General features: G+C 41.5%; 3 protein-coding genes across 5 annotated transcripts in view; 2 read left to right on the top strand and 1 right to left on the bottom strand.

The window, feature by feature from the left end:
* The window catches only part of kiaa0319l (KIAA0319 like), a 30,457-nt gene extending 26,245 nt beyond the window's left edge, over positions 1–4,212 (bottom strand). For both annotated transcript variants that reach the window (XM_034124442.1, XM_034124443.1), the window contains exon 1: positions 4,072–4,212. The gene's annotated coding sequence lies outside the window, so the exon portion shown is untranslated. The remainder of the gene's footprint in view (positions 1–4,071) is intronic.
* A 350-nt stretch (positions 4,213–4,562) lies between these two features.
* ncdn (neurochondrin) lies at positions 4,563–10,811 on the top strand. Its single transcript, XM_034124445.1, has 8 exons — positions 4,563–4,799; positions 4,987–5,287; positions 5,998–7,063; positions 7,611–7,777; positions 8,485–8,723; positions 8,839–9,054; positions 9,147–9,289; positions 10,077–10,811. The coding sequence occupies exons 1-8, from the start codon at positions 4,645–4,647 to the stop codon at positions 10,493–10,495; spliced, it is 2,706 nt and encodes a 901-aa protein (XP_033980336.1). The 5' UTR covers positions 4,563–4,644; the 3' UTR covers positions 10,496–10,811.
* Positions 10,812–12,594: 1,783 nt separating this feature from the next.
* On the top strand, positions 12,595–23,507 carry tfap2e (transcription factor AP-2 epsilon). Of its 2 annotated transcripts, none has more exons than XM_034125230.1 (7): positions 12,595–12,824; positions 14,061–14,501; positions 16,521–16,575; positions 19,512–19,737; positions 21,485–21,603; positions 22,124–22,262; positions 23,196–23,507. In XM_034125230.1, exons 1-7 carry the CDS (start codon positions 12,798–12,800, stop codon positions 23,455–23,457), a joined length of 1,269 nt encoding a protein of 422 aa, XP_033981121.1. In that variant the 5' UTR covers positions 12,595–12,797; the 3' UTR covers positions 23,458–23,507. The 2 variants fall into 2 exon arrangements, with proteins under 2 accessions (XP_033981121.1, XP_033981122.1); XM_034125231.1 differs by having other exon boundaries at positions 16,521–16,584.
* Positions 23,508–27,687: the final 4,180 nt, after the last annotated feature.

Here is a 27,687-nt window from a genome sequence, read left to right as displayed (position 1 = left end):
AAATGAAGATTTGTATTCCTCTCCAGGCAGAAAAATCTGCACAATAATAAGAATAACCTTGGCAACAAGATTCTCATACTTGGATAATATTAATATGCAATGCAAGCATCATAGCAAAACCATAACCCCCTGTGCACAAGATTATCATAAGAGTTTAAAAAGGAAAACTCAAAAGTATTATACAACTGAGTGAAACCTCTATCTGCATTTAAAGACACACTACGAGTCAACTTCTTGTAGATTTTACAGCATCAGACTTATATCAGCTGGACTTCTACTGAGCTACTAATCTTATTTGCTTTAGTCACTTTTTTGTATCCATTGTATTGATTTTGTCATGCACAAATATTATTAATAGTATGAACTCATTGCAATAGACCAGAGGCCTGTACTACGAAGCTGGTTCAACCTAACCTGGATATGTTTGAGTTAGCCGGTTGGCCCAATCCAAAACATACGCGCTCTGGCTAAACTGTACTACGACGCTGGTTATCAAGTGGATCGCTCAAGCCAGCCGTGTCCTATCTAGTTAGGTGCGCGTTCACATGAAAGGGGTGGTATTTGGAGCACTCGACCAATCTCAAACACGGACAAGCGTACTGACAGCGCAGCGTCATACTTCCTGAATGAAAAGTGAACTTTAATATTAGTCAAATATGAAGAAGTTAAACTTTAAACATCCATGTCTTAAACACTTTATCCAGGATAAAAGCCACATAGCTGCACCTGCAAGGTGAATACAGCTGGTAAAAGAAAAAGTGTTTGAATGCGTACATTAACAGGTTTATGAAATCACTGCCCCGTCCAAGACACGAGTGGATCTGACTTTAATTAGGAGAATTTGACTCGAGTGTTTTCATCAACTTAATGTGTTGCTTAAAATAATACTTCTGCATACAGTATGTGACACTGTGAGTGTTGCACGGCCAGATACGGCTCAAGAAGCTGACTCAAATAAGGAAATATATGATACATTATGATGTGATATGATATGAATGATAATGGGACACATCTACGTTTGCACTCACAGTGCCGCGGACTGTACTTAATGTTACTCTGATCCGGTTACTTATGTCGTGGCAGATATTTAAGTAAGCTTTCTTAACGCTAATATTATAATAGTCAGATTGCTCTGAAGATGGGAGGGGATATTCTATTAATTTTCACGTTTAGCAGTGATAAAACCTCTTCTTAAAAAGCACAACCTCAATCCAGAGGTTTTAGCCAACTATAGACCTATTTCTAATCTTCCGTTCCTCTCAAAAATTCTTGAGAAAGCAGTCGCTAAACAGTTGTGAGATTACTTAAAAAACAATGATTTATTTGAGGATTTTCAGTCTGGCTTTAGAACACATCATAGCACAGAGACAGCTCTGGTTAAAGTCACAAATGACCTTCTAATAGCCTCAGACAAAGGACTTGTATCTATTGTTGTTTTGCTTGATCTCAGTGCTGCATTTGATGCTATCGACCATGATATCCTATTGCAAAGACGAGAGCACTTAGTTGGCATAAAGGGAACTGCTTTAGGCTGGTTTAGGTCCTATCTATCTGAACGCTCTCAGTTTGTGTGTGTCAACGATGAATCTTCCATGCAAACCAAAGTTAGCCATGGAGTGCCACAGGGCTCAGTGCTTGGACCTATTTTGTTCACATTATATATGCTTCCCTTAGGCAATATTATAAGGAATCACTCTGTACATTGTCATTGTTATGCGGATGATACTCAACTATATTTATCCATCAAGCCTGATGAAAACAATCATCTAAATAAAATTCAAGACTGCCTCAAGGACTTAAAAACGTGGATGACCTTAAACTTTTTGATGTTAAACACGGCCAAAACTGAAGTTATTGTACTCGGCCCAAAGACTCTACGAAACAAACTATCTAAAGATATATTAACTATGGATGGCATTAATTTGGCCTCCAGTGAGACTGTAAGGAACCTTGGTGTTATATTTGATCAGGATTTATCCTTTAACGCCCACATAAAATCAATCTCAAGGACCGCCTTTTTTCATCTACGTAACATAGCAAAAATCAGGCATATCTTGCCTCAAAACGATGCAGAGAAACTAGTCCATGCATTTGTTACTTCAAGGCTGGATTATTGTAACTCTTTATTATCAGGGTGTACCAAGAAGTCAGTTAAGTCGCTTCAGCTGATTCAAAATGCTGCAGCACGTGTACTAACCAGAGTTCGGAAAAGGGACCACATTACTCCTGTTCTGGCTGCCTTACACTGGCTCCCTATAGAACACAGGATAGAATTTTAAATTCTTCTTCTCGCCTACAAAGCCCTTAATGGGCAGGCGCCATCTTACCTTAAAGAACTCAATATACCCTACTGTCCTACTAGGGCATTCCGTTCCAAGAATGCAGGGTTGTTGGTTGTTCCTAGAGTTTTTAAAAGTACAATGGGAGCCAGAGCTTTTTCTTATCGAGCTCCACTTTTGTGGAATCAGCTTCCAGTTTGTGTTCGGGCGGCAGCCACCCTATCCGTTTTTAAGAGTGCGCTTAAGACCTTCCTTTTTGATAAAGCTTTTAGTTAGGGCTGATTAGATTCAAGGCAAGGCTTGCTTTATTTATATAGCACCTTTCAACACAAGGCAATTCAAAGTGCTTTACAAAAAATGAAAGAAATTAAGAAAATGGCATTTCAAATCAGTCATTAAAAAGCAAAGATAATAAAATAAACATTAAAAGAAAAAATACATGGATAAAAGTTACAGTGCAGTTTAAGATGTGAATAGTTCAATTAAAAGCAGCGACAAAAAGAAAAGTCTTTAGCCTGGATTTAAAAGTAGTCAGAGTTGCAGCGGACCTGCAGGTACAGCCCCTAGTTTTGCCCCTTACTTCTTCCTTCTCTCTGTCTGTACCTGTGTACTCTCATGTTCCGAATAACCCAGCTTCCCCCAAATTTCTTTTTGGTGTCTATCTACGCTGGGATCCTGAGTCGTGGCTGATCCTGAGTCCTGATCTGAGTCCTGGACTTCGAGTCGTGGCTGAACCTGTCACTGTGGTCCTGCCACAGTGACAGATAGAAATAGAAATTATCCTGCGGGCCGAAATTAAATCCACCAAGGGCCTGATTTGGCCCCAGGGCCTTGAGTTTGACACATGTGCAATAGACATTAACATGCTTAAAGCTTTTTCTGTTTTTAACTTGTTCTTGTTTCTTTGCCCAATGATATCCTTAACGCTGTCACTTATTGATGTTCCTGCTATATAATAACACTTATTCTAATTGATGGTTTTCTGTTTTACTGATGGATGAGTCTGTTTTGTTGTTATGCTGCTAGTCAGATTTCCTTTGCAGAACTATAATCAATTACTGAACTGACAACAAGTTGATTTATGGATCATTATTAAATATAAAAGCTATTCATGACTACCAAACATTTGCCAGTTTAAACCTTAAGCAGTGGAATGTCTTCAATCTTTATCTGGTTGTGTGGCCTGGATATTGTTTTTTAAACTACTATTACTTTTTCAATTCAATTATATATTCAATGTTGAACTCTACTCTATAAGAGTGATTGATTCTTGCAGAGTAGGGATTTACTGACGGATTAGAGTGCAAATATGTGCACGATCGACCGCATGCATGGTGGTGTGTCAGTCAGATGAAATGCATGAGACATGTCATCCAAAATGGTAGGCTATTGCATTATGTATCGTACCAGGCAGAAAACAGTCAGTGTTTCCTCAAGACATACCATGTGTCTAGCTGTCACAAAATAGAATATTGCCGATAACTACATTGTGGGTAGTTCAGTGCACACATACAAACGGTAATGGTTGAATCAATAACACAACACTTTGTATCTAGTACCAGACCTTCGTTTCGTTTTGACAATAATCGACGACGTGCCGATACTGAGACATACAGCTTGAGAGATAAAAACACGATTATGTACATCACCTGTGTAATCCATCTTGAGGATACCAGCTGCTGGCATCGCTATTTCACTACACGGTGCAAGTACACCACGGATTCCCCCTGAGCGTTTTCAATGGCAAATGGACACAGCACTGTTAAAGCCGGAGAAGAGTAAAATGACTTACATTTACAGTGAAATGTCACTTCGGTCGGTCGCTGTGATGTGTTGTGTCGTCGTTGTTGCTGCTGTCCCCGGTACAGATAATTAGGTCAGTGTTCCTCTCGCTTGTTCAGCTGATGTGCCAGTGAAACCACAGTGCTGTCAAGTGATAAATAGTGCTTCCGGTGGCTGGATGTTTCAAAATAAAACCACTTAGTTTCACAACCTTTGAAACCCTTGGCTGATGAAACACGCACACTGATTTAAATGAACAATACTTATCAGAAAGAGTGTGTAGTCCGCCAAATAAGCCTTATAGTATGTACACAGACCGTAACTAGGTAATAGTTTTACCTGCCCTGCGTCTTAAATTAAATTGAAAACTATTTACATTAATCCGACTACTTCCGCCTTGCGCCACCTGCCGACCAGCTGTCAAATACGACCACATTAAGGTACACGTTAACAATTAACCTTCAGCGCTTTAGTCAATTAATGTTGTATTTATTTCTAAAACAAAATAATAAAAGTAAAATGTCTTCCGTGACCTCAATTTATAATGTAGCTTCGCTTCTACGACGTTGCAACACGATCCAAAATGGCGTATCTGCCTTCCAACTATCCCTCTTGTGATTGGTTCTCCGAGATCCTTGGAGAGCTTTCATTGGTTGCTTTCAGCTTTATTTTGACACTTTACTTCCGGATAGTGTGCTCACGAGCTGTTGCCGCGCGTGATAAGAGAGTTGTCAACAAAGTAAGTTATTTTACAAACGTTTGCAAATTATGATTTAACTGTCCAACTGCTACCTAACGTTATTTACAAAATACTCAGAAAACCAGCTGAACATCGTTAAATTAGCCTGCTTTTGTTTCCTTCAACGTTGTGGAGCTAATGATCCTGATATTCAGTTTGATTTTCCATCTTGCTTTTTATTAACAGCTACTACAAGGTCGTAATGGCTGAGAGCGACGATGTTTCACTTGTCGTTAGCAGCCAGCCTCCTGAGAAAGAGGAGCAGGGAGGAGGAGAAGGTGGAGAAGGTGGAGGAGGTGGAGAAGGTGGAGAAGGTGGAGAAGGTGGAGGAGGTGGAGAAGGTGGAGAAGGTGGAGAAGATGGAGGAGGCTCAGAGAGGGATGATGAAGGAGGGTTGACTGATGCCCAGAGAGAGGTGTTGGACAGATGTCTCCAGGCCCTCAAACAGGCTCAAAACGACAGTCACACTTTGGCTGCTCTGCTGCTGGTAAGTGTCTGTCTATGGGATGTTTAACTCAACTGAGAATATACTGAACATTACCAGCAATAGTGTTTGTATACTAACTTTTTGCATTTAAAAACCTTTAAGTAATACACTGGCATGCAGACAAATATCTGCGTTAGTTTCATTTAAAATACACCGGAGGTTGACAGGAGCTAATTAAATCTGCTTAGAAATGTAACCTACTATATACTTCACCCACTCTTTTACAAACTGTAAAACACCTTTTCACATATTTATTTATTTTTTGTCATTATGGACTTCACATAATCTATGCACTTTTAATTCTGTTATAGTCCTACTGAAGGTTATTTATTTGCTTGTTTTTAGCAAATAAAAATAGTCTATAAGAAATAAACCCAGGGTAAAAACTGTTGTTTTTTTTTGGTCCTTTGTAAATCCAGCACATTGTCCTCTTAACTTGCACGCAGAGCTCATTAATAATTTAGTTTTGGTCAAGAAACCTTCATCAGAAATCTTATTTGGAGGCAGTGTTCAAGAGTCTCTTGCCTACATACATACATTTACTACATTGCTGTTTACATTCAGTTCACAGAGGTTTATAGCAAAGCTTCTCTATTCATTTCCTGTAGCTAGGTGTAACTGAGTCTATATAGGGTTATGTATCTATGGGAAAAAAGAATCCGACCTAAACACTGACAGGTTGGTGTTTTCTTTCTCCTCTCTGTCTTCAGATAACCCGCTTGTGCCCAGCAAGCCAGCTAGACAAAGCCACCTTGAGGCGCATCTTCGAGGCTGTTGGCCTGAACCTTCCTGCTCGTCTTTTGGTGACGGCCATCAGAGGGAATGAGACCTCCGGCCTGCCCCCACAGGAGCTCCTCTCGCTGGGTACGGCTCTGTTGGCTGCTCTGAGCACAGACCCAGACATGGCCTGCCACCCCCAGCTCCTCACCACCATCCCGGTCCTGCTGGGCCTTTTATCAAATGATCCTCTGAACCAGCAGAAACAGGAAGCCCAGGATCCAACGCAAGACTTAGAGACGGGTCCAGATTCTAAAGTGCAATCAGCAGAGAGTTCAAACGCTGAAGGTGATCTTTCCAATGAGGCCAAATCAGGAGGAGAGGGGAAGACTACCAAGCCAAAAAGTGACGACAGCAGTCTAGCAAACAAAGTATCAACATTTCAAGAAGCCTTACCTTCCTCAAAGCTGGACGAGGCCATAGCTGCTGACTGCTACCAGATCCTCACAGCTGTGTGTGCTTTACCCAGAGGTCCCGACCAGCTGCTGAGCAGGGGGGGTGTTCCCGCTCTGTGCCAAGCAGTGCAACAAAACCAGACTTTCAGCCATGAGAAGGGGCTTCCCTTGCTGGGATGCCTTGTAGCAGGTAGAACCAAGGACAGAGTGTGGAGTAAGCACTCTGCAGAACTCCTCACTCTGCTGGTCAAGTTGTCTAAAGACTTCTGCCAAGCCAAAGACCAGACCAAGATGGACATGTGCGCCCAGTTGGTTCAGTTTCTCCCCCCAGCAGGAGTGGCAGTAGAGAGCAAGGAGCTGAAAGAAGTTGTGGCCTCTGTATGGGAGGTGTTGAGACCCATGTTGCAGGCTAAACTGACCCCAAGTCAGATCGGGCCAATCCTTGTCCTCAGCGCTTGTCTGCTGGATTTGTACGGGTGGGAGTTTGTCGGGACGCCAAAGTTCTGCTGCCTACTGGTGAACCGAGCCTGTGTGGAGGTCAGGATGGGCTTAGAGGAACCGCCCGGGAACGAACTGAGCTCGGAGCTGCAGCACACTCTCACAGGTAGTGTGATTATTTAATATACTTTATTGGTTGTAATTAAACATCTGCCTTTCACTTAACCTTTTCTTAACTTGACCAATCTTATGAATAATTCTGAAATCCCTTTTTTCAATTTTTCTTTTTCTTTAAAATAGCCAGATTTAGGAATTTTGACAAAAAATATCTAAATGTCACCCTGTGTAAAAGGGATTCACTCAGACCTGCAGCCATGTTTGCCTTTTGCTGCCTGTCTCCCCATTTTCTCTAAATACTCTAATAAAGAAAAAGAGTCCAATTCTGTTTTTTATCTCGAAACAAAAATCCACAAATAAAATATTAGGTACATAACCGCCACTACTCTCCTATTTTTTAATTATAAAAATATATTTTTTTGTTTTGTTTGATAAATTATTTGGTTGTCATGGTTTCATTCTATATTTCTCATAGTCCATTTATGTGTCATAAGTCATTAGTGATGTCAAACCATGTTGGTAAGGTATTTAATTTAAACGTGATTCTTCCATCCCCCTCTGTTACTTAAACCCTTCTCCTTACTTCCTTTTCCCAGGCTGTTACAGAATCATGGAGGCTGCCATAGAGCAGGCCTGCTGTGTGGGGATGTCCCAGACCGCTCCTCCTCAGAGCTCCATCCCCTCCATCAGTCTGCAGCAGAGCAGGCAGGTCCTCGGGGTGCTGGAGGAGGCCTTTGCCGCCCTCATGTACCACCTGCAGCAGGTGAGAGGAGGACCGATGGATAGATAGATAGATAGATAGATAGATAGGTACGTTATTGATCCCAATTTGGGACATTTTTGAAATATTATATTTATATAATTTGTTTGCATCCAACAAGCTACTAGTTGCTAGTTCTGTAAATCTAATGACTAATTGTGTGCCAAATGAGTCTTCCTACTGCTGTGACAAAATGTATATCCTCAGGGAATAAAGAATATGGGATAACATTTTTAAGTTAATGTCTGTCAACGGAACTAGCCAACAATATAATAGGGGAGTACATTTTTTTATAATTAGCTCCCAAATAGAGTTGAAACATTTTGTAGCTTATTAAACCAGTTAATTCACAGAAAAGTATTAACAACCAAGTTGAGTAAAATACATTTTTAAAGTAATTTCCTTATTTTAAGTGCCAACTATTACCTTCTTAAATGTGAGGATTTGCTGTTCCTGTTTGTCTTATTCGATAGTAAACTGAATATGTTAAACTTTTGGTCTGTTTGATTGGATAGGACATTGCAGCCTTCTGTGGCCTTGTACTCTGCGATATTTTTATAGATTGTTAATGTTCTATTACTTTAAGGGAATCTAACAATAGGAACATTTCTGCCGTGTTTTTGCGGATGAACCAGCGGGTAAATATCTCAGGTGTTGAAAGAAAGAGTAAAACATTTCATTCACTTCCTCGTCTCTTCCTGTTCTCGTAGGTGGATCAAAGTCGCTATGGAGACCCCTTTATTTTCGCCACATTCCGCTCTCTGTGCTCATGGCTGGCTGAGGAGACTTCCTGTCTGAAGGAGGAAGTGACCGGACTGCTACCGTTCCTGATCGCCTACTCCCGGAGCCACCTGCAGGGTGAGAGCCCGGAGCACGGCCTCTCTGATTGGATGTCCGAAATGTCCGTCAGAGAGGAGACAGGGGCGTGGACGGGCAAAGAAGCTCTGAGGTAAAGATAATTATCAGAGGGAACCAGTCAGAAAGTTTATACTTTATTCCATAGAATCTGCAGTTTTCTAACAGTACTTTCTCTTAAATCCTCACACCCGCCATGCTCTTTTCAGGTATCTCCTTCCAGCTCTGTGCCACCTGTCGGCAGAGGAAGAGCCCAGGAAGGTGCTGCTCACCCTCGACACCCCTGCACTGCTGGTGGACTTCCTGTCTCAGTGCTGGACCTCCCTCAAGGGGAAAGGTGGGGTGTCCTCGGCCAGGGATCCCAGCATGGAGACAGCCTGCTCAGCCCTCCTCAACTTCACCGTCACAGAGCCGGAGAGAGTCAGGTAGCTGGTTTACAAGTGAAATACTCATCTAAAGCTGTTTACTAACAGATATTGAAGGTGTTCATTTAAACTTTTTCTGTTTGGTCGTCCAGGAAGGACCCATGTTTCAGAACGCTGGAGGCCCTTCTGAGTGAAGCACTTCCTGTTTTGGTTCACAAACCCCGCCTCCTGGTCCTGGCAGCAAATTACTGCACGCTGGGACTGATGATTGGCAGACTCAAATCAGCTCCTACAGGTAAACATTTTTTATTTTATTTTTGATTAATCACTTGGTTCTTTTTTTTTTTCAGCTGTTTATGGCAAATTCACTGCGCCATTTGTATCATGTTCCTTTTTTAAATACAAATTCCACAGTATTTTCCATTGCAATACAGCCAACATTTGACACGCCATAGAACGTGAAATCACAACATTACCACTAACCATCAATCGATTCAAACTTCACAGTGACAATGATCCAACATCAGCTCGATAAATGCAATTCAAATTAATTATTTATTTCTGTGTTTCCTCTCTTGCGACATATCAAAGTGTCTTCTGGGTAAAAGGTCTATACCACAGCTGATAAACTGGCAAACCTGAGCAGAATGCAGCCATTACTGATGTTGTTAGTTACCCTTATGCATTGCCTTCTATAAAAGCTTTGAAAAACGCCTGAGGGAATTCAGATCATGTCGGCTGTAGGTTGGACAGAAGTGTTTACTGTTATACTCTTAGTCTAGTAATGTGTTCTTTATTGTTCTTTTTTTTAATTTGATTCAGAATTGTTTTAATGTCCTGTTTTTAGAGCTTTCAATCAACACCATGAGATAAGATGGAACTTTATTTATCCCCTTGGGGAAATTCAGGCATTTATATCAGCAAAAGGGTCAAAACAGGATTCACACAAGGTAAAAATAAAGACAAAATGGAATAAAAAAAATTAAAATAATAATACAAAATGTTTTTTAAATAAAGTGATAAAGTAACTGTTGAGTATGCCCATATGACTTTGCTTACACACATGCTTTTTGTTTTTCCAGGCTCAGTGGAAGCCGGACAGAGGCGGTTCTTCTCCTCCGCCCTCCGGTTCCTCCGCGGCGCCCTGGACTCCGGCTCCAGCCCCGGCCCGGTCAGGGTGAGCCTCGGCTGGGCGGAGAGCTGGGAGGAGGCGGCGGAGCTGTGGAGGCTGAGTCTGCAGGCTCTGGGGGGCTGCGTGCGCGCTCAGCCCTGGATCGGCAGCCTGGTCCGAGAGGAAGGTTGGCTCAAACACACACTGGCCATGCTGAGTCAGTGTAGTGCACTGCCTGAGCAGCACACACAGGGGGCGCTGGAGGAGGCTCTGTGCGCCATGGCAGACCAGTGCCCTGTGTGTAAGGTGGAGATTGGAGACGCCATGAGAAATGATAAAGGAGCTTTGATCTCTCTGAGGAAACTGAAAAAGTCAGTGGGAGTAAAGTAAAAACCAATCAGACATCTTCTACGGGTTACATTTTTCAAAATAAAGTAACAAAGAAGGGCTGTAGCCAACATGCGTGTTTATCTGACTGAATCATGTGTGAACTGTTAACCCTGACTGATTATAAGGAGAAGATGGCGCTGCCGTTTTTTGCAAATGAATTTTTGTGGAAAAGAGGGCACTCAAAATTATGAACATATTTTTTTGTAAAGAAACTCCAAAGTTTGTAGAAAGCTGTGCTCTGGAAAGAAACACTTTTTTACATGTCAATTGTGAAATGTTAATGTCTTAAATAAAAGCTATTTTGTTAGAAAACCTACCTGGACCTCTTTTTGGTCATGAGTTTTTTTTCATGTAGTACTGATTTTTCTTTTGCTACCACCTAGTTGAACACTTCTATAGTCATTATGGGGGGTGGGTAGTCTAGTCTCAAGCTCTTTTAATTTTCTTTAAAGGATCTTCTGTAGAAACAAATGTGCTTGGGGGCTGTGCCACAGACAGTTCAAACCAGTATTGGGAGACAGAAACTCAGTGTTTTAGTTTTTTAATGGAATCCGAAAATATCACCAGACTTAACCTTTACAGTGTCTTTTTATATCAATGCAAAAAGGATTTGTTTTTCTACACGGTGAAATACTTATCAGGTCATAATCTTTTTTAGTTCTCAAATTAGTTGAATAGTATCAAGCTTTTACCCAGTTATCATTATTATAAATGTTACAAAGTAGGATGTCATAGCTAGCTTGTGTAAAGGTGCATCTCTGTTATTATTCCTAAAAGTCCTCTTTTACATCATCCACCTCTAGATGGCGCACTGATACTTGTCTAGATTTAGTGTGCATTTAAAACTGACTAACGAATATGTCTGTTTATCTGTAGAGGGAGATGTGAATATGAAATGTTGGAAAAAGTAGAAGATAAAGTAGTTAAAAGAAATCAAGATTATCCCAAATAGTACACTTTTACTATTTTGAATACAGTGCTTTTTGTTATAGAAGTGGCTGATGAGTGACTCATCCTAACAAAACATAAAGGTTTACAATGATTGTTCTCCAAATATTTGGTTTCATACATCATTTAAACATATGTGTAGGTTTACAATAATAAGCAGAAAATGCAGGGTGTTTCAGAGAAATCACTTTCTTAATATCGGTGCTCCTCTGCCGTGTTATTAGAGCAATGTGTTTAACCACTTCATCCCTGATAGTCTATGCACACACCGTGAAGAAAGTTTTAGTTACCCCCCGCCGAGACTCCTGTCACCTCCCGCCCTCTTTTTGTCCTTACCCCCCTCCGTAACACCCATCCATACAAACTCGTGTATCGTCTCCCTAACTAACTCACTCCTCTCTGCACCTTCAGCCCGTCTCCTCTGCACCCAGCGTCACTTTAACCCCTCAGCTCCTCCACCGGCACCACCATGCTCTGGAAATCCCGAAACAAGAACGACGTCCTGCAGGTAAAAGAAAAAAAAAAAATCTCAAAGTGTTCCTTTTTTTAGTTGTACAATGTATCTGTCACCTGTCTGTCATGTGCACACGTCCGAAAATATTGCGCAAAATGCTGCACATGAAGGGCAGTTGTTTTTAACAGAAACTGAATCTAAAAAATGCCCTTTATTCGGTAATGAAACTTGTGAATTATTCAGGTTGGGTGCAATTTTGAAGAAAATTGCATTATTTGAATTATAAAACAGAAAAAATGTAATTTTTATGACTAGGGATCTAGTTTTCAGAGCGTAAAATTCGACTGTAGCGTAAACTTGGACATTAAAAATTAGAGAATATAATTTCCTTTTTTAAATGTGTTTTTTGTAAAGATTATTCTCAATAAAAGTACCAAAACTCTCCTATTTTATAATATCTCGGTGCGTAAAATTCCTAATATTCAGTGCCATTGTTAAAACGAAACAAACAATAAATGGAGGCACAGTGTGAGTTTGAATTAACGGAGCGTAATTGAATGAATATATCTCTTTAAGAGAAGTGGACCCTGTCGACCCCTCCCCTCATTCTGCCGGGTGCGCGCAAAACCCTATAAGTAGTGCACTCATGGAGAGTCTGTAGGACTCTGTGTGTGTTGTGCGCGTGTGTATCTGACAGCAGCTTTTCATCTGCGTAAAAGAGCTCCGTCACAGAGAGAAGAAGAAGAAGAGGAGGAGGAAAAGTAAATAACACTTTTTGAAATTAATGGACCGGTAAACAAGCCTGGATTACATCTCGGAGCATTTGGTGACATCCTTCAGTCTTTGGAAACCTGCGCGTCTTGTTGAATTTCAAATCCGGGGATATCCAGTGTGGTCCAGATGTTAATCCACACCTATTCCGCTATGGTGAGTTTGATAAAAGGCTCGTGTTATTTAAGATAATGTATTTTAATGACTAAAGTGACTTAATTTTAAGGAAGAGTTTATGTCCTACCCTGCAAAAGATGCGCGTAATGTGTCATCTTCACTCAAAAAAAATCTAATTTGGAGTTAAAAACGGTTTGAAAAATACTTTATAATTTGATTAACGTTCTAACAATCGACTGGAAAAGTTGCCTAAGGGCTGTTGGTGAATATCTTTGACTGCCGTTGAATATATGTTTGGTAAATGGTGTGTTTCTCTGCAGTATATTGAGTGTCAAATGTCCATACTTCTCAATGAGCCTTTCTGACAGTGAGTTTAGTGTAGCGGCACGGCCGAGATGCTCTTTGTCTGCACAGTGTCACAGCGAGAGAGACCTGCTGACAGTGAAGTGTCCACTCACTGGACAAGCTGTGACATACCGAGACACTGTCCATCATTCTGGAGCAGCGTTTTACAGCGTCAGATATAACTTTTTGTGTCACTAAAATGATGAACACACAATCCCGTAGAGACTAGTGAATATTGTCGTCCATTTATTTCTACTTAGGCTATATGTGTGTGTGCTTTTAACCATGGCCTTTTGCCCTGCTGATAATGGACATTGCTCCACACCAACAGCATTGATCCGGGTGACCCAGCTTTTTACAAAAATCCAATTTCACCAGGATGTGTGTGAGCAGAAATGTAGGCTAGTGGACTACATGCTGTTACACACACTGCTGCATGCTGCCTCTTCTTTCACAGGAAACTTGTAAAGTCAAATTTATTTATTTTGTAACCTTTATTCGCTTTAATTCCCATGTATGGGGTCAATGTGGTTTCGTTGACACAATGACATATTATTTAAAGATGTAAACCCCCACCCCCCTCCCGGAGCAACGTGTTGTTGTGCATTACCTGATTCTTTGTGCAGCTTCTTCTTGGTGGCCGTGACCTTTCTGACACTGTTCAGCAGCGATGCCAAGGGCGTCCTCTGCCAGTGCGCATCACTTCAAGACTGCTGCTATTTCCAACCACCTAATAAAAATAGAAACACATTTATTCAGCTGATTTATGTTACATTTAAATTAAAAACGTTGTTTATTTTATCCATGTATGCGTTAAGTATTGTAATCTCTCTGACAGATGGAACACTTAGTCCCGTGTGGCATTTTAAGGGGACACTTGAATGACTTTGGGCTCCTGATATGAAGCTAACTTTTTGTTATTCCCTGCAGGAGCGCGCGGACGGACTAAGCGGCTCTTCTCCGAGCGGCCGTCTCTCCCAGCTGTCCTCCCTGAACCAGGCCGGGTACTCCTCGGCTCCCCCGCTCTGCCACACTCCGGCCTCTGACTTCCAGCCTCCGTACTTCCCTCCCCCCTACCCCCAGTCCTCCCTGCCATACTCCCAGAGCCAGGACTCATATGCCCACCTGTCAGACCCCTACACCTCCATCAACTCCATCCATCAGCATCAGCAAGTGGCATGGCACTCGCAGAGGTCGCGCTCCGACGACGGGGGGCTCCTTTCACAGTCGCACCGGGCTTTGAGCCTCGACCCCCGGCGGGAGTACGCAGCTGTGCCCCGGCTGCTGCACGGGCTCGGGGAAGGAGCTGCGGCTCTGGGGGACGGTCCCCTCGGCATGCACATGGGACACCACGGCCTGGATGATCTGCAGGTGAGTTCATATGTTTAATTTGGCGAAACACTCTTTGGTTGCGTTAGCTTTGCGCACTGGAAAAGGCCGTGCGTAAAAGTCACACTAGTGCGCAAAACGAAATGTGGGCCTCTTTGATTCATTATTTTTACAATTTTAATATCTTCAAAAAAGCTAATATCAAAGACAAAAAGTGCAAAAATGTCCATATTACTTAAAAAGATGAGGATGATTGCAACAGGCCCTTAAGGCAATTTATCCTCCATTTCCTTCAAACGACACAAATCATGATGAAATAGCTCCCATTAATCAATTAGATTTTAAGTCAACACATTTAATTAAGGACTACAACATGTTATTATTTATTTTTAATTCATCTAAAAATGTTTAACCTGTTATGTATATTTATTTATATTAAAACATCCTGTTATAGCTTATTTTAGCTGAAATTTCAATACAAATTCAGATGAGCAGTTTTGGTGTCTTATATCAAAATAAGAATGAAACCAGTTGTGCGTGGCATTGCCTACAAAAGACTAAAACACTCAACTAAAACATGTACTGCTTCCAGGTCTGAAATATACATTTCTACAACAATATCAGCTTAAATGCTCAATTTGTTATTCAAAATTCGTTCAATAATGAATACAAAATAATATTTCACAGCTATCCTCAATTTGTTAAAATGTACATTTTGGTTGGCCTGTTGAATACGTTTTTTATTTCGTCGTTTTGAGACTGACATGTGTCTCGAGTTTATCTCAAATGTAACGCTGAAGTTGATCTCAATGATTGGAATTGATATTGTTCATATACAGCAGTGGGAATGTAAAGCTTTAGAATTAATACAAATATCTAATACTTTTCTCAGATTGTAAAATATTTAATTCCAGAAACGTGGGTTTTGTGTGGGTTGACACCCGCCCGTCTTAATATTCATCAGGACATTCATGCAGTATTCTCCGATGTCTCGCACAAAGAAAGTGATCCTGCAGTCCTCTTGCCTTCTGCAGTTTTTTTTTTTTTAGAAGAATAGTTTCTATGGTTTATTGAGCAGTCAGCTTCCCTGCAGCAGGTGCAGCTGCAGACGCTGTTTGTTGCCTCCTCGCAGAGAAACACAGCGAGACCAATTGATGTGCACGGTCATTAATAGAAAAGAAACGTCTGAGACGAGCGCCAGGCAAGGAGTCAACCCGGGCATGTTTCTGTTAAACGCTCCCACTTGACAAGGACCTTTTATTTGATTAATGGATTATATCCTTCGCGTTTGAATCCTCTTATAAATTCACCACAAAGGAGACATCCGAGAATCGCCTTGCAAGACAATTTCATCCTCAGTGAATGAAAAGATCAAATAATCTGCGACTATTTAATTTATTCTTTCAATTGGCTAGCTAATGTGGCCGTTTTAAAATACTTTATTTCTTCTTTTCTATTAGTCTTTCTCAAAATGATTTATATGTTCAGAGAAATGGAGAGCAATGTAACTTTAGATATGGGAATTTTACAATTTCTATTAAAAATAATATAGATACAATTATATAGAGAGAGATACAAAATATATGCAATTTTTTGTTAAAAATGATGACAGCATTTCTTTCATTTAATTGTGTTTTAAGTAAATAATGGATTACATAAGGCAACTTTTCTGATAAAAAATAGACTGTAAATCAAAAACTTAGCTAAAAACATTACATTAAAAAACATTTTAAACATTTAAGGTACAACAAATCATTTGATGTCAAGCTGTGCAGAATGATGAACTCTTTAAAATCATCCGTCATAACTCCCATCATTTACCATCTTTCCATTCTGCACGAAGAAGCTAAATCCAATAAGAGTAACAGAGTGCATTATTTACCCGCATATGGATAGTTGTTCATATGTGCTTCAAGGGAGAAAACCTAACATTGGACCGTCCATCTTGCTTTGGCCTGAGAGAAAAGCTCTATGTGTGTGTATATAAATGTGTGTATATAAAATGTGTGTGTGTTGAGGCCAGTGGATAAATGATAGTGACTGTCTGTCTGTCTGACACAGGGAATGGAGGAAGGATCAGCCCTGGGCATCCTCGACCACTCTGTCATTAAAAAAGGTAAGAGGTGTGTGTGTGTTTGTGTGTGTGTGTGTGTGGTGTGTGTGTGTGTGTGTGTGTGTGTGTGTGTGTGTGTGTGTGTGTGTGTGTGTGTGTGTGTGTGTGTGTGTGTGTGTGTGTGTGTGTGTGTGTGTGTGTGTGTGTGTGTGTGTGTGTGTGTGTGTGTGTGTAAGTGTGTAAGTGTGCACCTATATAATTGTGCTATACATGCTGAAGGGGGTTTTGTGTTTAGGGGCACTCCAACACCAGTTTCTCTTGCTGCCACACACACACACACACACACACACACACACACACACACACACACACACACACACACTATAAATAATTCTGTTTTGCTATTTCATTTGAAGTCAAGAAGTCCTCTAATACTCAGCTGCAGACTTCACCCCAAAGGCACACATTCTTAATGAACTGTTCATGGTCATATGAGAGAGTGTATGTGTGTGTGTGTGTGTGAGAGAGAGAGAGAGGGATTAGAGTGAAGAGGAGAAGAGAAGTGGGGCAAAGAAGAAAAGGGAGGGGAACATGATAAAAGAGGAGTTGTGGGGAAATGTGCAGAGTGTGATCACTCTAATATTACCGACTGTGAGTTAGTTGCAGGAGACACAGGGGCACGATTAGAAAACTCAAGTTGAATTTGTTGCCGGTGGAGTCGTAAGATACTGTGAAATCCTTTCTCGGGCAAGAAAAAAAACCTAAACTGATATGATAGACGGGCCTGTTTGGGTGTGTAGTGCTGCAGCAAAAAAAAACCCCACTAAAGATGACACCCAGTGTGTTATAGATGACTGACAACATAATATGAAGTGTTTTTGCTGACAAATAAAGCGTTAACATCCTTGAGGCTCTGATGTTAGAGAATACATGTGGATTTAAAAACACCCAGCCACATGTGTAATGCATTTCGGCCTCCTGAATCTAAATATCCCAATGCCTTACCTCTCCATGTCGTCAAGTTCTCACAAAAAAAGGGTTTAATTCTCCAGATGGCGTCCCTGAGGAACGGGAAGCTCTTACTGTACACGTGTAGCTGGATTCAAACGGCTGCAAACCAGCACTCATCTGAGGAAGTGGCAGTGATTCCACTTGTTTGCCAAACGCTTCGAATTGATCAATTACCACAGCGAGACTCTCCACGGCAGAGCAGCAGATAGCAGAGCAAACCTAAAGCCCTCATGAATACGAAAAAACTCAACAGGGAGAGGAGAAACGAGACAGAGTATGGGAAAAGAGAGGGGGGAGATAAAGAGTGGGAGGCACAAGAAAGAGTCAAAATATGATAAGAGAAAGAGAGGGAGGGGCGGAGAGATGACAAAGGAGAAAGAGAGGGAACTCTGTGGCCTCGCCGGCTGCTTGTGAATGAGAGGATTTTCAGGCTGCGCTGCACAGCAGGGCCTCGCAGAGAGACCACCCGCCGCCCACACAGAGCGAGGGGACAGCCCCATACTGTACAGTGGTAAAGATATACTCAAAGAGAGACCTATAGGAAACCTGCAGAGCCATCAGGATTGAAGTCACCACTGATGCAAAGATACAAGTTGCATATTCTTGTAAACATAAGTTCTAAGTAATTACAGGAACCTTTATTGGCTTATTTGACACCTTAACTAACACAAATCACATGAACCTCTGTCGATCTCTAAAAACAATACATTTGAATTCTCTTGTATATTTTGTATTTCTTTCCTTTGCATTTTGTTGTTTTCAGTCATGCTGATAGTTTTGGTTTAATTTGTCAAAGGTTGTCCGGGTTTCTGCCTCCACAGCAATACAATGGAGGTCAATGGGCTGGTGCTTACAGCATTGAAAAATCATAGTCAAAATATGCAACAGCAAGTATTTTTTCCCAAATAGAGTTTTCCAATTAACCACAGAATGACCTGTAAACTGTTCCCACTATAGTCTGCCAAAAGTAGTCCCAATGAAAACTCTTTACAGACATTTTGGGGGGTATTTTCGAACATTCACCTCCATTGTTTTGGGGCGGAAGCAGAGATTTTAGACATTGGCTATAGTCAAAACCTGGGCATATATAACTAAATGTATCTGCATGGCTGGAGAAACAGATGTTTTGAGGACTATAAACCCCAAAAGACGTTTAAAAAAACACCTTTAACCAATGCGGTACAGACCGACTTCATCTTATGCTTGTGAGAAAATGTGGTCCTCATAAGAAGATCAGCACACACACACAAAGGGGCTAATTTCTTCTAATCCGGTTCATTTAGAGGATTTCTGCCCACACACCTGCAGATTTAGCGGATTCAGGAATTAAAATGCTACATTACAGAGATGATTTTAACACCACCAATTAACACCTTTAAAAGATGATATAACAAAGGTTGAAAACCCCCATACAAACTGTGGTTGTAAATGCCAACATTACTAGGAAGTACAAAACATCAAATCAAGGAGATGCTTCATAAAAACGACATGTTACCCCTCTAAACTCCCAAAGTGGCTAGAAAAGTATTCATATGATTGCCTGACACCCCCTCCTCCTCTTCCAAAAGAAAACAGACAGTAAAACTCATCATAAAAGTTTACCACAGTGCAGAAAAGTGAGTGTGAACTGAGCTCTTGAAGGTGTGAAGTGAGGCTATGTGCGATCGTGCGACTCAAATGTAACCACCTGCAGTTTAAGCAACAGAATCAACAAGCAGCGCTCCAGAATTAGAGCTGCCGACGCAGGGGACAACATGACACTGCATAGATTAATGAGAGGGGGGGGGCACGCTGTCATTCACACAACACCATTGTCTCTGCTGAACACATATGTTTTAATGATCTTTATTCATCCTTCAGCTCTTTTTCTTGCACTTTGCATCTTGCTTTTGTTGCTGGTGAACTTCCTGCAGCCTTGGTTTGACACACAATAAAGTGGAAAAGTGTACATGTTTGAATGCAATTAAACGTTTCTTCTCCTCTCTCAGTTCCCATGCCATCGAAGTTGAATGGCATGCACGCCCTGTCCCTCTGTAAGGAGGGTCTGGGTATGGGGTCCGTGTCCAACCCAGCGGAGGTCTTCTGTTCGGTCCCGGGTCGCCTCTCGCTGCTCAGCTCCACGTCCAAGTACAAGGTGACGGTCGGGGAGGTGCAGCGACGCCTCTCCCCCCCGGAGTGCCTCAACGCCTCTCTGCTGGGTGGAGTCCTCCGCAGGTGAGAGGGGGATGGGGAATAAAGTGGGGGGGGGTGGAGTCGTTTTTTGGAGGGTCAGAGTCAAAATGGTGTTCTTTAATGCTTAATGACAAACACATACCCTTTACCATTGATTCACACCCTTGTCTGATTCATCTTACATGTTTACCTCTAAAAGTGTGAACATTTAAACTCTGTCCTCTAACTGTCTAAGACACATACACCATATGCAATGATAACCAATGTCTTTGGATACAAACAGCTGTTACAGTTTGCTGCCAATTTAATTTCTAATGGTGTTTCTTAGTCCTGTAAATAACTGACAGAATTCAAAATTCAATTACTTCTTATTTTACTCATTTTATTCTGTAATTTCTTTGATGGGTTAACTCGCAAATTCCTGATGTATTTCAGATTAAAAGACTCACTCATAATTATAAAAAAATGCTAGGATAGGGGCAGCTTTTACATTGCATTTTAAATTGGATGTTTTATAGCGCTCCTATAAAAAGAAAGTGCTCCTTTATGATAGCTGTGTTGTTCTTTAGGTGAAAAGAACAAGCGTTCAGATTCTGGGGAGGTATTATCCTTTTTGGTATAAGTCAAAGAAAAGAACAAGCCAGCGTTTATTAAGCCTTCACTCTATCGCACAGACGACCCAGCAGGGAAGAGATGGAAGCTGACAAAGCGCTTACTTTCTTTATTTAATGCCATTTACAAGTGTAACAATAGCATTAGTGCAAAGATACATTGGAAATACTACACATTGTACCTTTAAGCATAGGCCTCAAGCTGCTTCTTCACACTGGGTTAGTTAGTGAAGATTACAGTACATCCTCTGCTCTCCAGCATGTACTCTCTTCAGAATCAGAGCACGTTCACTTCACCATAGGCCCAGAGCTGAGGACCTAAAATGGGTCATGGGACTGAATCACAAGAGGAGCAATGTGGTTTAATGAGCCACGGCCTCGGGGCCAGAAAACAACTTTATGATTTGGGTTGCAGGCAGAAATACTTTAAAAGGACATAATTAAAAGATCTAAAGGGTAGTCACTCGTCAACCCCCTCAGCTGAGAGATACAGCGACCCCTGATAACAAATCACTATTATTTTTAGGTACTTAACTATATATGTTTTTGTTTTGTTTATACTTGACTGCATTTCAGATGGAAAATACGGAAATCAAGATTTTTATAGTAAAATACAATAAATTAAAGACTCAATAGTATATGAAGTAAGAATTAGCTTACAACAGTACAATGCTACTTACACACTAATACACCAAATGTTTTTGTCAACTAATGTAAAAATATACAGTATCATTCACAGCGGCTGTTTTCTACATAACAATTCATTTATCTTTGGATATTTAAAAAACATTTGTCTGTTAATCTGTTTTTTTACTACAGTTAAAGCATGATATATTTGGACACTATACTGCTTTTACTTAAGTAGAGGCTCTGAATACTTCCTTTGAAACTGCTGCCTAATATATACATAAATACATATTTAAATGTTCTTAAATGTAGGTATTAAAGAATAAATAAAGTGTTGAGAACAGGCAAGAGTAACGACTAAAAACAGGGAAATACAAGATCCTATCAGTGTTGACAGGGAACATACTGTAGGGAGATTTCAGCTTCACATTCAATTACATAAACACGCACATGCACAAATGCATGCACACAGGCACATCCAGGCACACACAAACACATAGAAGGACCATCTTCTAAAAAAATGCTCTCTCTGTCTCCCTGTCCCCCCTCAGGGCGAAGTCAAAGAATGGTGGCCGCTGTCTGAGAGAGCGTCTGGAGAAGATTGGCCTCAACCTGCCCGCCGGGCGACGCAAGGCCGCCAACGTCACTCTGCTAACATCTCTAGTGGAGGGTAGGGACAAACACACACACACACACATATACACACACACAAATACATACAGTGACCTGCATATATCCTGACAGATAGAGACACATATTCACATAGAAAATCTCCTCGCATGAGCAGACATGAATAAACAAGCCGTAGCGTGGCTGGCTGGATGCACGGATGGTGTCACTTGAAAAAGCCGCGGCCGCCTCACAAAGCCAAAGAGCAGTGAACTGTTTGAGTGGTGAAAGTGAGAAGAATGGCTGCAGAGTTTATCCCCTGACCTGACCCGACCCCCGAGCCGCTACAGCAGTAAATAGGAATCATTCACAAAGCATATAAATGGATAATTTATCTGACATTAAATCTAAACTGGAGCGCTGACATTTGGCTCTTGAAAACACACAGAAGCTGAAGCTGCCTTTTTGTCTCACTGATGCAGAATAATATCCCCTTTTTTTGTACTGGTTAGACACACTCTCACTCTCACTCTCCTCCTCCCTCTCCTCCCCCCCCCCCCCCCCCCCCCCCCCCCCCTCAGGTGAGGCCGTCCATCTGGCGCGGGACTTTGGTTACGTGTGTGAGACAGAGTTTCCAGCCAGAGCCACAGCGGAGTATCTGTGCAGGCAGAGCGAGCCAGACCAGCTCCCAACACGCCGCAGCATGCTGCTCGCCACCAAGTGAGTGATCTCCCCCCCCCCCCCCCCCCCCCCCAGACTGTACATTTTAAAGGGGCCCTCCACTGATTTTACATGTCAATTTACTGTTGATGGGGAAGGCTAGGAGTTTTGTCAGTGGGGCTTGGAGACTGCACATTTAACAGCATAATACATGTGTTACAAACCAAGGGGCATGGAGTTTAAATGATGTGTATTAAACAGATAGGGAGGGTTTAACAAAATACTACATTAAGTGCATTATGGGAAGTGTAGGATCCACTGTTTTGGAGCTTTATCCTCACTAAGAAGTCAAATTATTCAAACAATTCAACAAGCCAAATAAAGTGTTGTTTTTTCCTACTTTATTTGACACTTCAAAACTGGCACTGAAACATACTGGATTCACTCTCCTTTCATTTTTACAGCATCATATTAATATTTTATAGCATCACAGATAGGTCGAAATCTTTTTTTATTCTAAAAGACTGTCTTTAAGAGTTTTTATCAGTAGAGCTAGATACTCTTTTTTGATTGTACATGTATAATGACAATAAATGCTTCTAATCTAATCTAACCAAGTCACACAGATCCATAGCTATATGGTGAACTCATTTACAGTAGGTACAAATATACCAATAGTCAGGGGCACAAAACTATATTTAAATGTTTCAGGTCTATCAGGTTATTTATATCCCCCTTTAAAAAGTTGGAATTATCTAAGTACACTAAACTCCAGTAGCCTGTTGAGGGAATAACATTTTTACTGAGGCACTTAATACAGGTTTTAATCAGAGTACATCCAACCCTAAAAGTGTGCTGGCTTGGCATTGATCGAAAATGTTGAGAACTGTACTTTTTTAAAAACCATTAAATAAGACTTAAACTGAATCAAATGTGGAAATGTGGAAATGAATACAGATGAAGTAACCAACGTCTCGCCTGTGTTCCTCTCAGGGAGGTCTGTAAGGAGTTTGTGGACATGATGTCCCAGGACCGCTCCCCGCTGGGCGGCAGTCGGCCCACCCCCTGCCTGGAGCCCGGCGTCCAGGGCAGCCTCACCCACTTCAGCCTGCTCACCCACGGCTTTGGGACCCCCGCCATCTGCGCCGCCCTCTCCGCCTTCCAGAGCTACCTGATGGAGGCCATCAAAATGCTGGAAAAAGGAGAGGGAGGAGGAAAGAGCCACCACGAAAAGGAGATGAAGCACCGCAAATAGAGGGAGGACGGTGATGGAGGGTGAGAGGCGGAAAGGACGAGAGAAAGAGGGGAGAAAGACTGACCATTACCCCCTCTGGGTCTTTACCTTCGCCCTCAGGAAAAAAAACTGAGACTTTGACCTCCCAGAAGAACCTCTGCGGGCCCCTGGACGAGGAGGTGGGGGTCTTGATGATATCTGTACTGTAATGTGTGTCCACCTCACTCAACACGGCGCATGGACCTCTCTTCTCAGTAGCTGGTTTGTGTCACGATGGCGTCTACAAAACACCTCTTCAGGATGAGTTTCTACATTCGGCTGTATTTATTTCCCCCCCCCCCCCCCCCCCCCTTTTTTTTGGTAAACATGTCTACGTTTTAGAAGCCCCTGCCTTCATCAGTCACACACACACTTATACACATTTCTTTGGACTGAACTCATCTGGGAAGTGTCGTAAAGCCATATCCGAGACAACAACCTGCTCTTTGCTCCTTTTGAACTCTGGGAGACTTTTAACTCCACCTGATTGGACATATGTAGTTCTTCTTCCTGGGTGGTCATGGGAAATCGAGTTCTCCGGGTTCTCTAACAGTAAGGAGGAGACAAAGGCAGCTAAAGGAGAATTGGTTACTTTTATTTTGAAGTACTACGTGTTGGTAACTTAAGAAAAAGAACACAAATCATTTTGTACTTTCTGTGTATGTTTATTATTAATGTTATTACTGTTGTTATTATTATTGTATTACTGCATAAATGTAATATATTATTAAAGAATTAAGAACTGATCGGTTTAGTTTCACGACTGGGTTTGTATGTTTTCATCTGGGTATCAGAAACATAAAAAATAATGGCACCTTTAAGAACATAAATGCAACTGCTCACTTCAACTTCCTTTAAATCCAAACGTGACAATGGTCTTTTATTGTGCTCGCATTAAATGCTTCCTCTTTCCATTTGTCGCAATAATGATATTTTTTATTGATCCCTGTAGGCAAAGTCTTTTGTGACTTCAACAGAGAGGTCAGAGCGAGAGCTGCAGATAACATTTCATTTCATTATTGATTGATGTGTCGCTTTTTTTCTAGGTTAATTGCTTTGTCTATAACATGTCAGAAAGTGGTGACAAATGTCCGTCACAGTTTCCAACAAGCCTCGAGTCTTCATTTTGTGTCACATGACCAACAGTAACAAATATATATGTAAACAATTCCTTGTGATTTAAACAGAAAAAAGCAGGGATGTCAATATCGGTCGTTCCACCCCTTTGATCCAGAACGACATTTCTTAACAAATATCACAAGGATTTTGATTAACCTTTGACAGTCATGTTCCCCTGAAGATGAATCCTACTGAATGTTCTTCAATCTGCCATCAGCAGGTCAAAGTGTTACCTATCGCATGACATTTCTCAGCATCTTCTTTATGGATTTGTACAAAGATTTGTGACATTCATGTTGCCCAGAGGATATACCCAGAGGTGGAAAAAGTACTCAGATCTTGTACTTAAGTATAAGTATAAGTACCAGAGTGTAGGAATACTCTGTTACAAGTAAAAGTCCTGCATTCAAAAGGTTACTCAAGTAAAAGTAGAAAAATATTGGCATCTAAATAGACTTAAAGTACCAAAAGTAAAGTACTCATTATGCAGATTGGTCCATATGTTTTGATTATAAATATTGAGGCATTAAAGTGTTATCACAGCTGGTAAAGGTGCAGCTAGTTTTAATGACGTTGTACACTGCAGGGTAGTCTGATTTAAGTGTTGATTATATTTCACATTATTAATCCAAATCTGTAAAGTAACTAAAGGTATTCAATACATGTAGTGGAGTAAAAGTACACAATTTACCTCTGAATTGTAGAGGAGAATAAGTACAAAGTAGCATAAAATGGAAATACTCAAGAAAATTACAAGTACCTAAACATTGTATTTAAGTTACACTACTTGAGGAAATGTAATTACTTTATACCACTGGATATACCCAAAAGACTTCCGTGGTTCTATGACTTCTCGCCCAGCAGTACTACGAGCATGACATTTGTAGATCTGTAGATTAATTTATCCAATACTTTGTTATGTTTAAAAATGTTCCAATCCATTTCAGCTTTTATTTGTGTTTTTGCCAAAGAGAAAATGAAAACACAGAATACAGGCTTACCATCGGCAAAGCATGCTGACGTCAGCATTTAGCTCAAAGCTTAAAGCTCTGTATTATTCAGGGGTCTCTATTTGCAGAAATGGGATATAATATTGATAACTATATTTTCATTAAAATTCAATCACCTGAAACTAAGAATAGCTGTCTAAACTTTCAAGGAGTTATTCATATCTGTATTATGGATGTATAGACAATGAAAAGCATTGCAGAGCGTCACTCCTCCTTCCTATGAAAGTTAACGGTGAAGCCAAAACAGTTCTTAGAATAAAATCACCTGCATTTTTTACTATCAATGGGTCATAAAGGGCAGGTGCACTAGTGTCCAACAGCTCAGGCTTCATATCATCACTGATCTCTTCCCCAATGTCTTTCTGACTCCAATAGCATCATGTGACTGACCCAAAGGTTGCAATCCCACAGGCCACTATGAAAATGAGCTGCGATGCCTGGCGCTTTTCCCCAAGGGCCTCCCACAAAGCCAACCATACATTTACAGTAGCCCAGAAGGATCACATTCTGGTTCTTGAAGGGCCTTTCGTTCTTTTTCACAGCCATTGGTTTTTAGCGCCGCCTGAAAGCGTCACAAAGCCGCTAAATTGTCTGCAGACTCTGAGTCTTATAGCTTGATAAATGACCCTCATTACATCACAAAATATTGCTTCATTTTCTGTCAAACTATAATCAATTAATTGACTAATTCTCTTAGTATGTGTGAAACGCATGGGCTGAGGCTTTCCGGATTTAAAGGCCATGGACACATTTCTGTGTGCACCCCAAGGGGCCACTCAAAGGAGAGAGAAATCAGGGCCCCTCTATTGCATGCAGGGCTCCAGCAGGGGCTGGGAGGGGGGGGGGGGGGGGGGGGGGGGGGGGGGGGGGGGGGCGGCGTCACAGCTGCAGCCCTGAACACTGAACACTGTACCTGGGAGAGAGGAGGCAGCGGTGCGACCCCCAGCGCCCAACAAGCCTCAACACACCTCGGCTCCCCCCCCCCCCCCTCCATCCATCTGTTCAACGTTTTTCTCCCACAGAACACCTCTCGCCCCCCCCCCCACCCTCCACAGTCCTTCACTTTATTTAACCAGGAACGAGATACTCAATGCAATTACTGCTTTCCAGGGACTGCACACATACACGTGTCGCCTGCTCGTACACGCTCTCAAACATCACTCATTTCTTACCTATGCCTATATCTCCCTTTCTCTCCTCCCATCTCATTACCCCCCCCCCCCCCCTTCCTTCATCTCCCACTCTGTAACCTAACTCCCCCCTCCTCCCCCCCCCCCCCCCCCCCCATTCTCTCCCTCTATCTGACACTCAGCGGGGCCGCTCTCCATCTCTCCGTGAGCCTGCAGGCAAACATATGCTGCTCTTCCCGTCAGATTCCGGTGTGTTTGAGAGAGGAGGGATTGTTTAATGTTTATTAATCACCTGTCTGTGGTGGAGAGAGGAGACGGTGATAGAGCCACACACACACACACACTCTGGTACACATGCTGTCTCGCTCTCTCTCTCTCTCTCTCTCTCACACACACGTTCAGCTGTGATGTTACCAACTTGGCCTGGTTTTTGCATTTACAGCTTATACAGTATATAAGTATGCTCATTTACTGTTACACTAAAGTCAAAATGTATCTGTTTCAGCAGCTATCTTTTTAGCAAATCATTTAAACTGATGGGTTTTTTCCCCCAAAAGGATCATCATGTAAACACAGGCAGTGCGAGGAAGTATTTATATCCTATCTCGCATTCAAATTAAAGGTGGGGTAGGTAAGTTTGAGAAACCGGCTTGAGATACACTTTTTGTTATATTCCATGGAATGCTCTTAACATCCCGATAGCAATGAATATCTTAATATATTAAATAATTCTGCTTCAAAAATCTTATGAACAATAAAAAAAAATTGCAATTAATTTTCTCTCAGTGTGAACAAATCTGAAATTGTAAATAAAGCTGGTTCATAAAATGAGTACAAATTATAATATTTATTTCTGAATGTAGTGGTGTAAGCCTTAAAAGTAAAATACAAGCACCTAAAATGTGTAATAAGTACAGTACTTGCGTAGATATACTTTCCACAACTGCCTACAG

This window comes from Trematomus bernacchii, unplaced genomic scaffold (genome assembly GCF_902827165.1).
Source record: "Trematomus bernacchii unplaced genomic scaffold, fTreBer1.1, whole genome shotgun sequence".
NCBI classification, from domain to species: Eukaryota; Metazoa; Chordata; class Actinopteri; order Perciformes; family Nototheniidae; genus Trematomus; species Trematomus bernacchii.
Note: the sequence above shows the minus strand (reverse complement) of the source record. Positions and strands in the feature narration are given on the sequence as shown.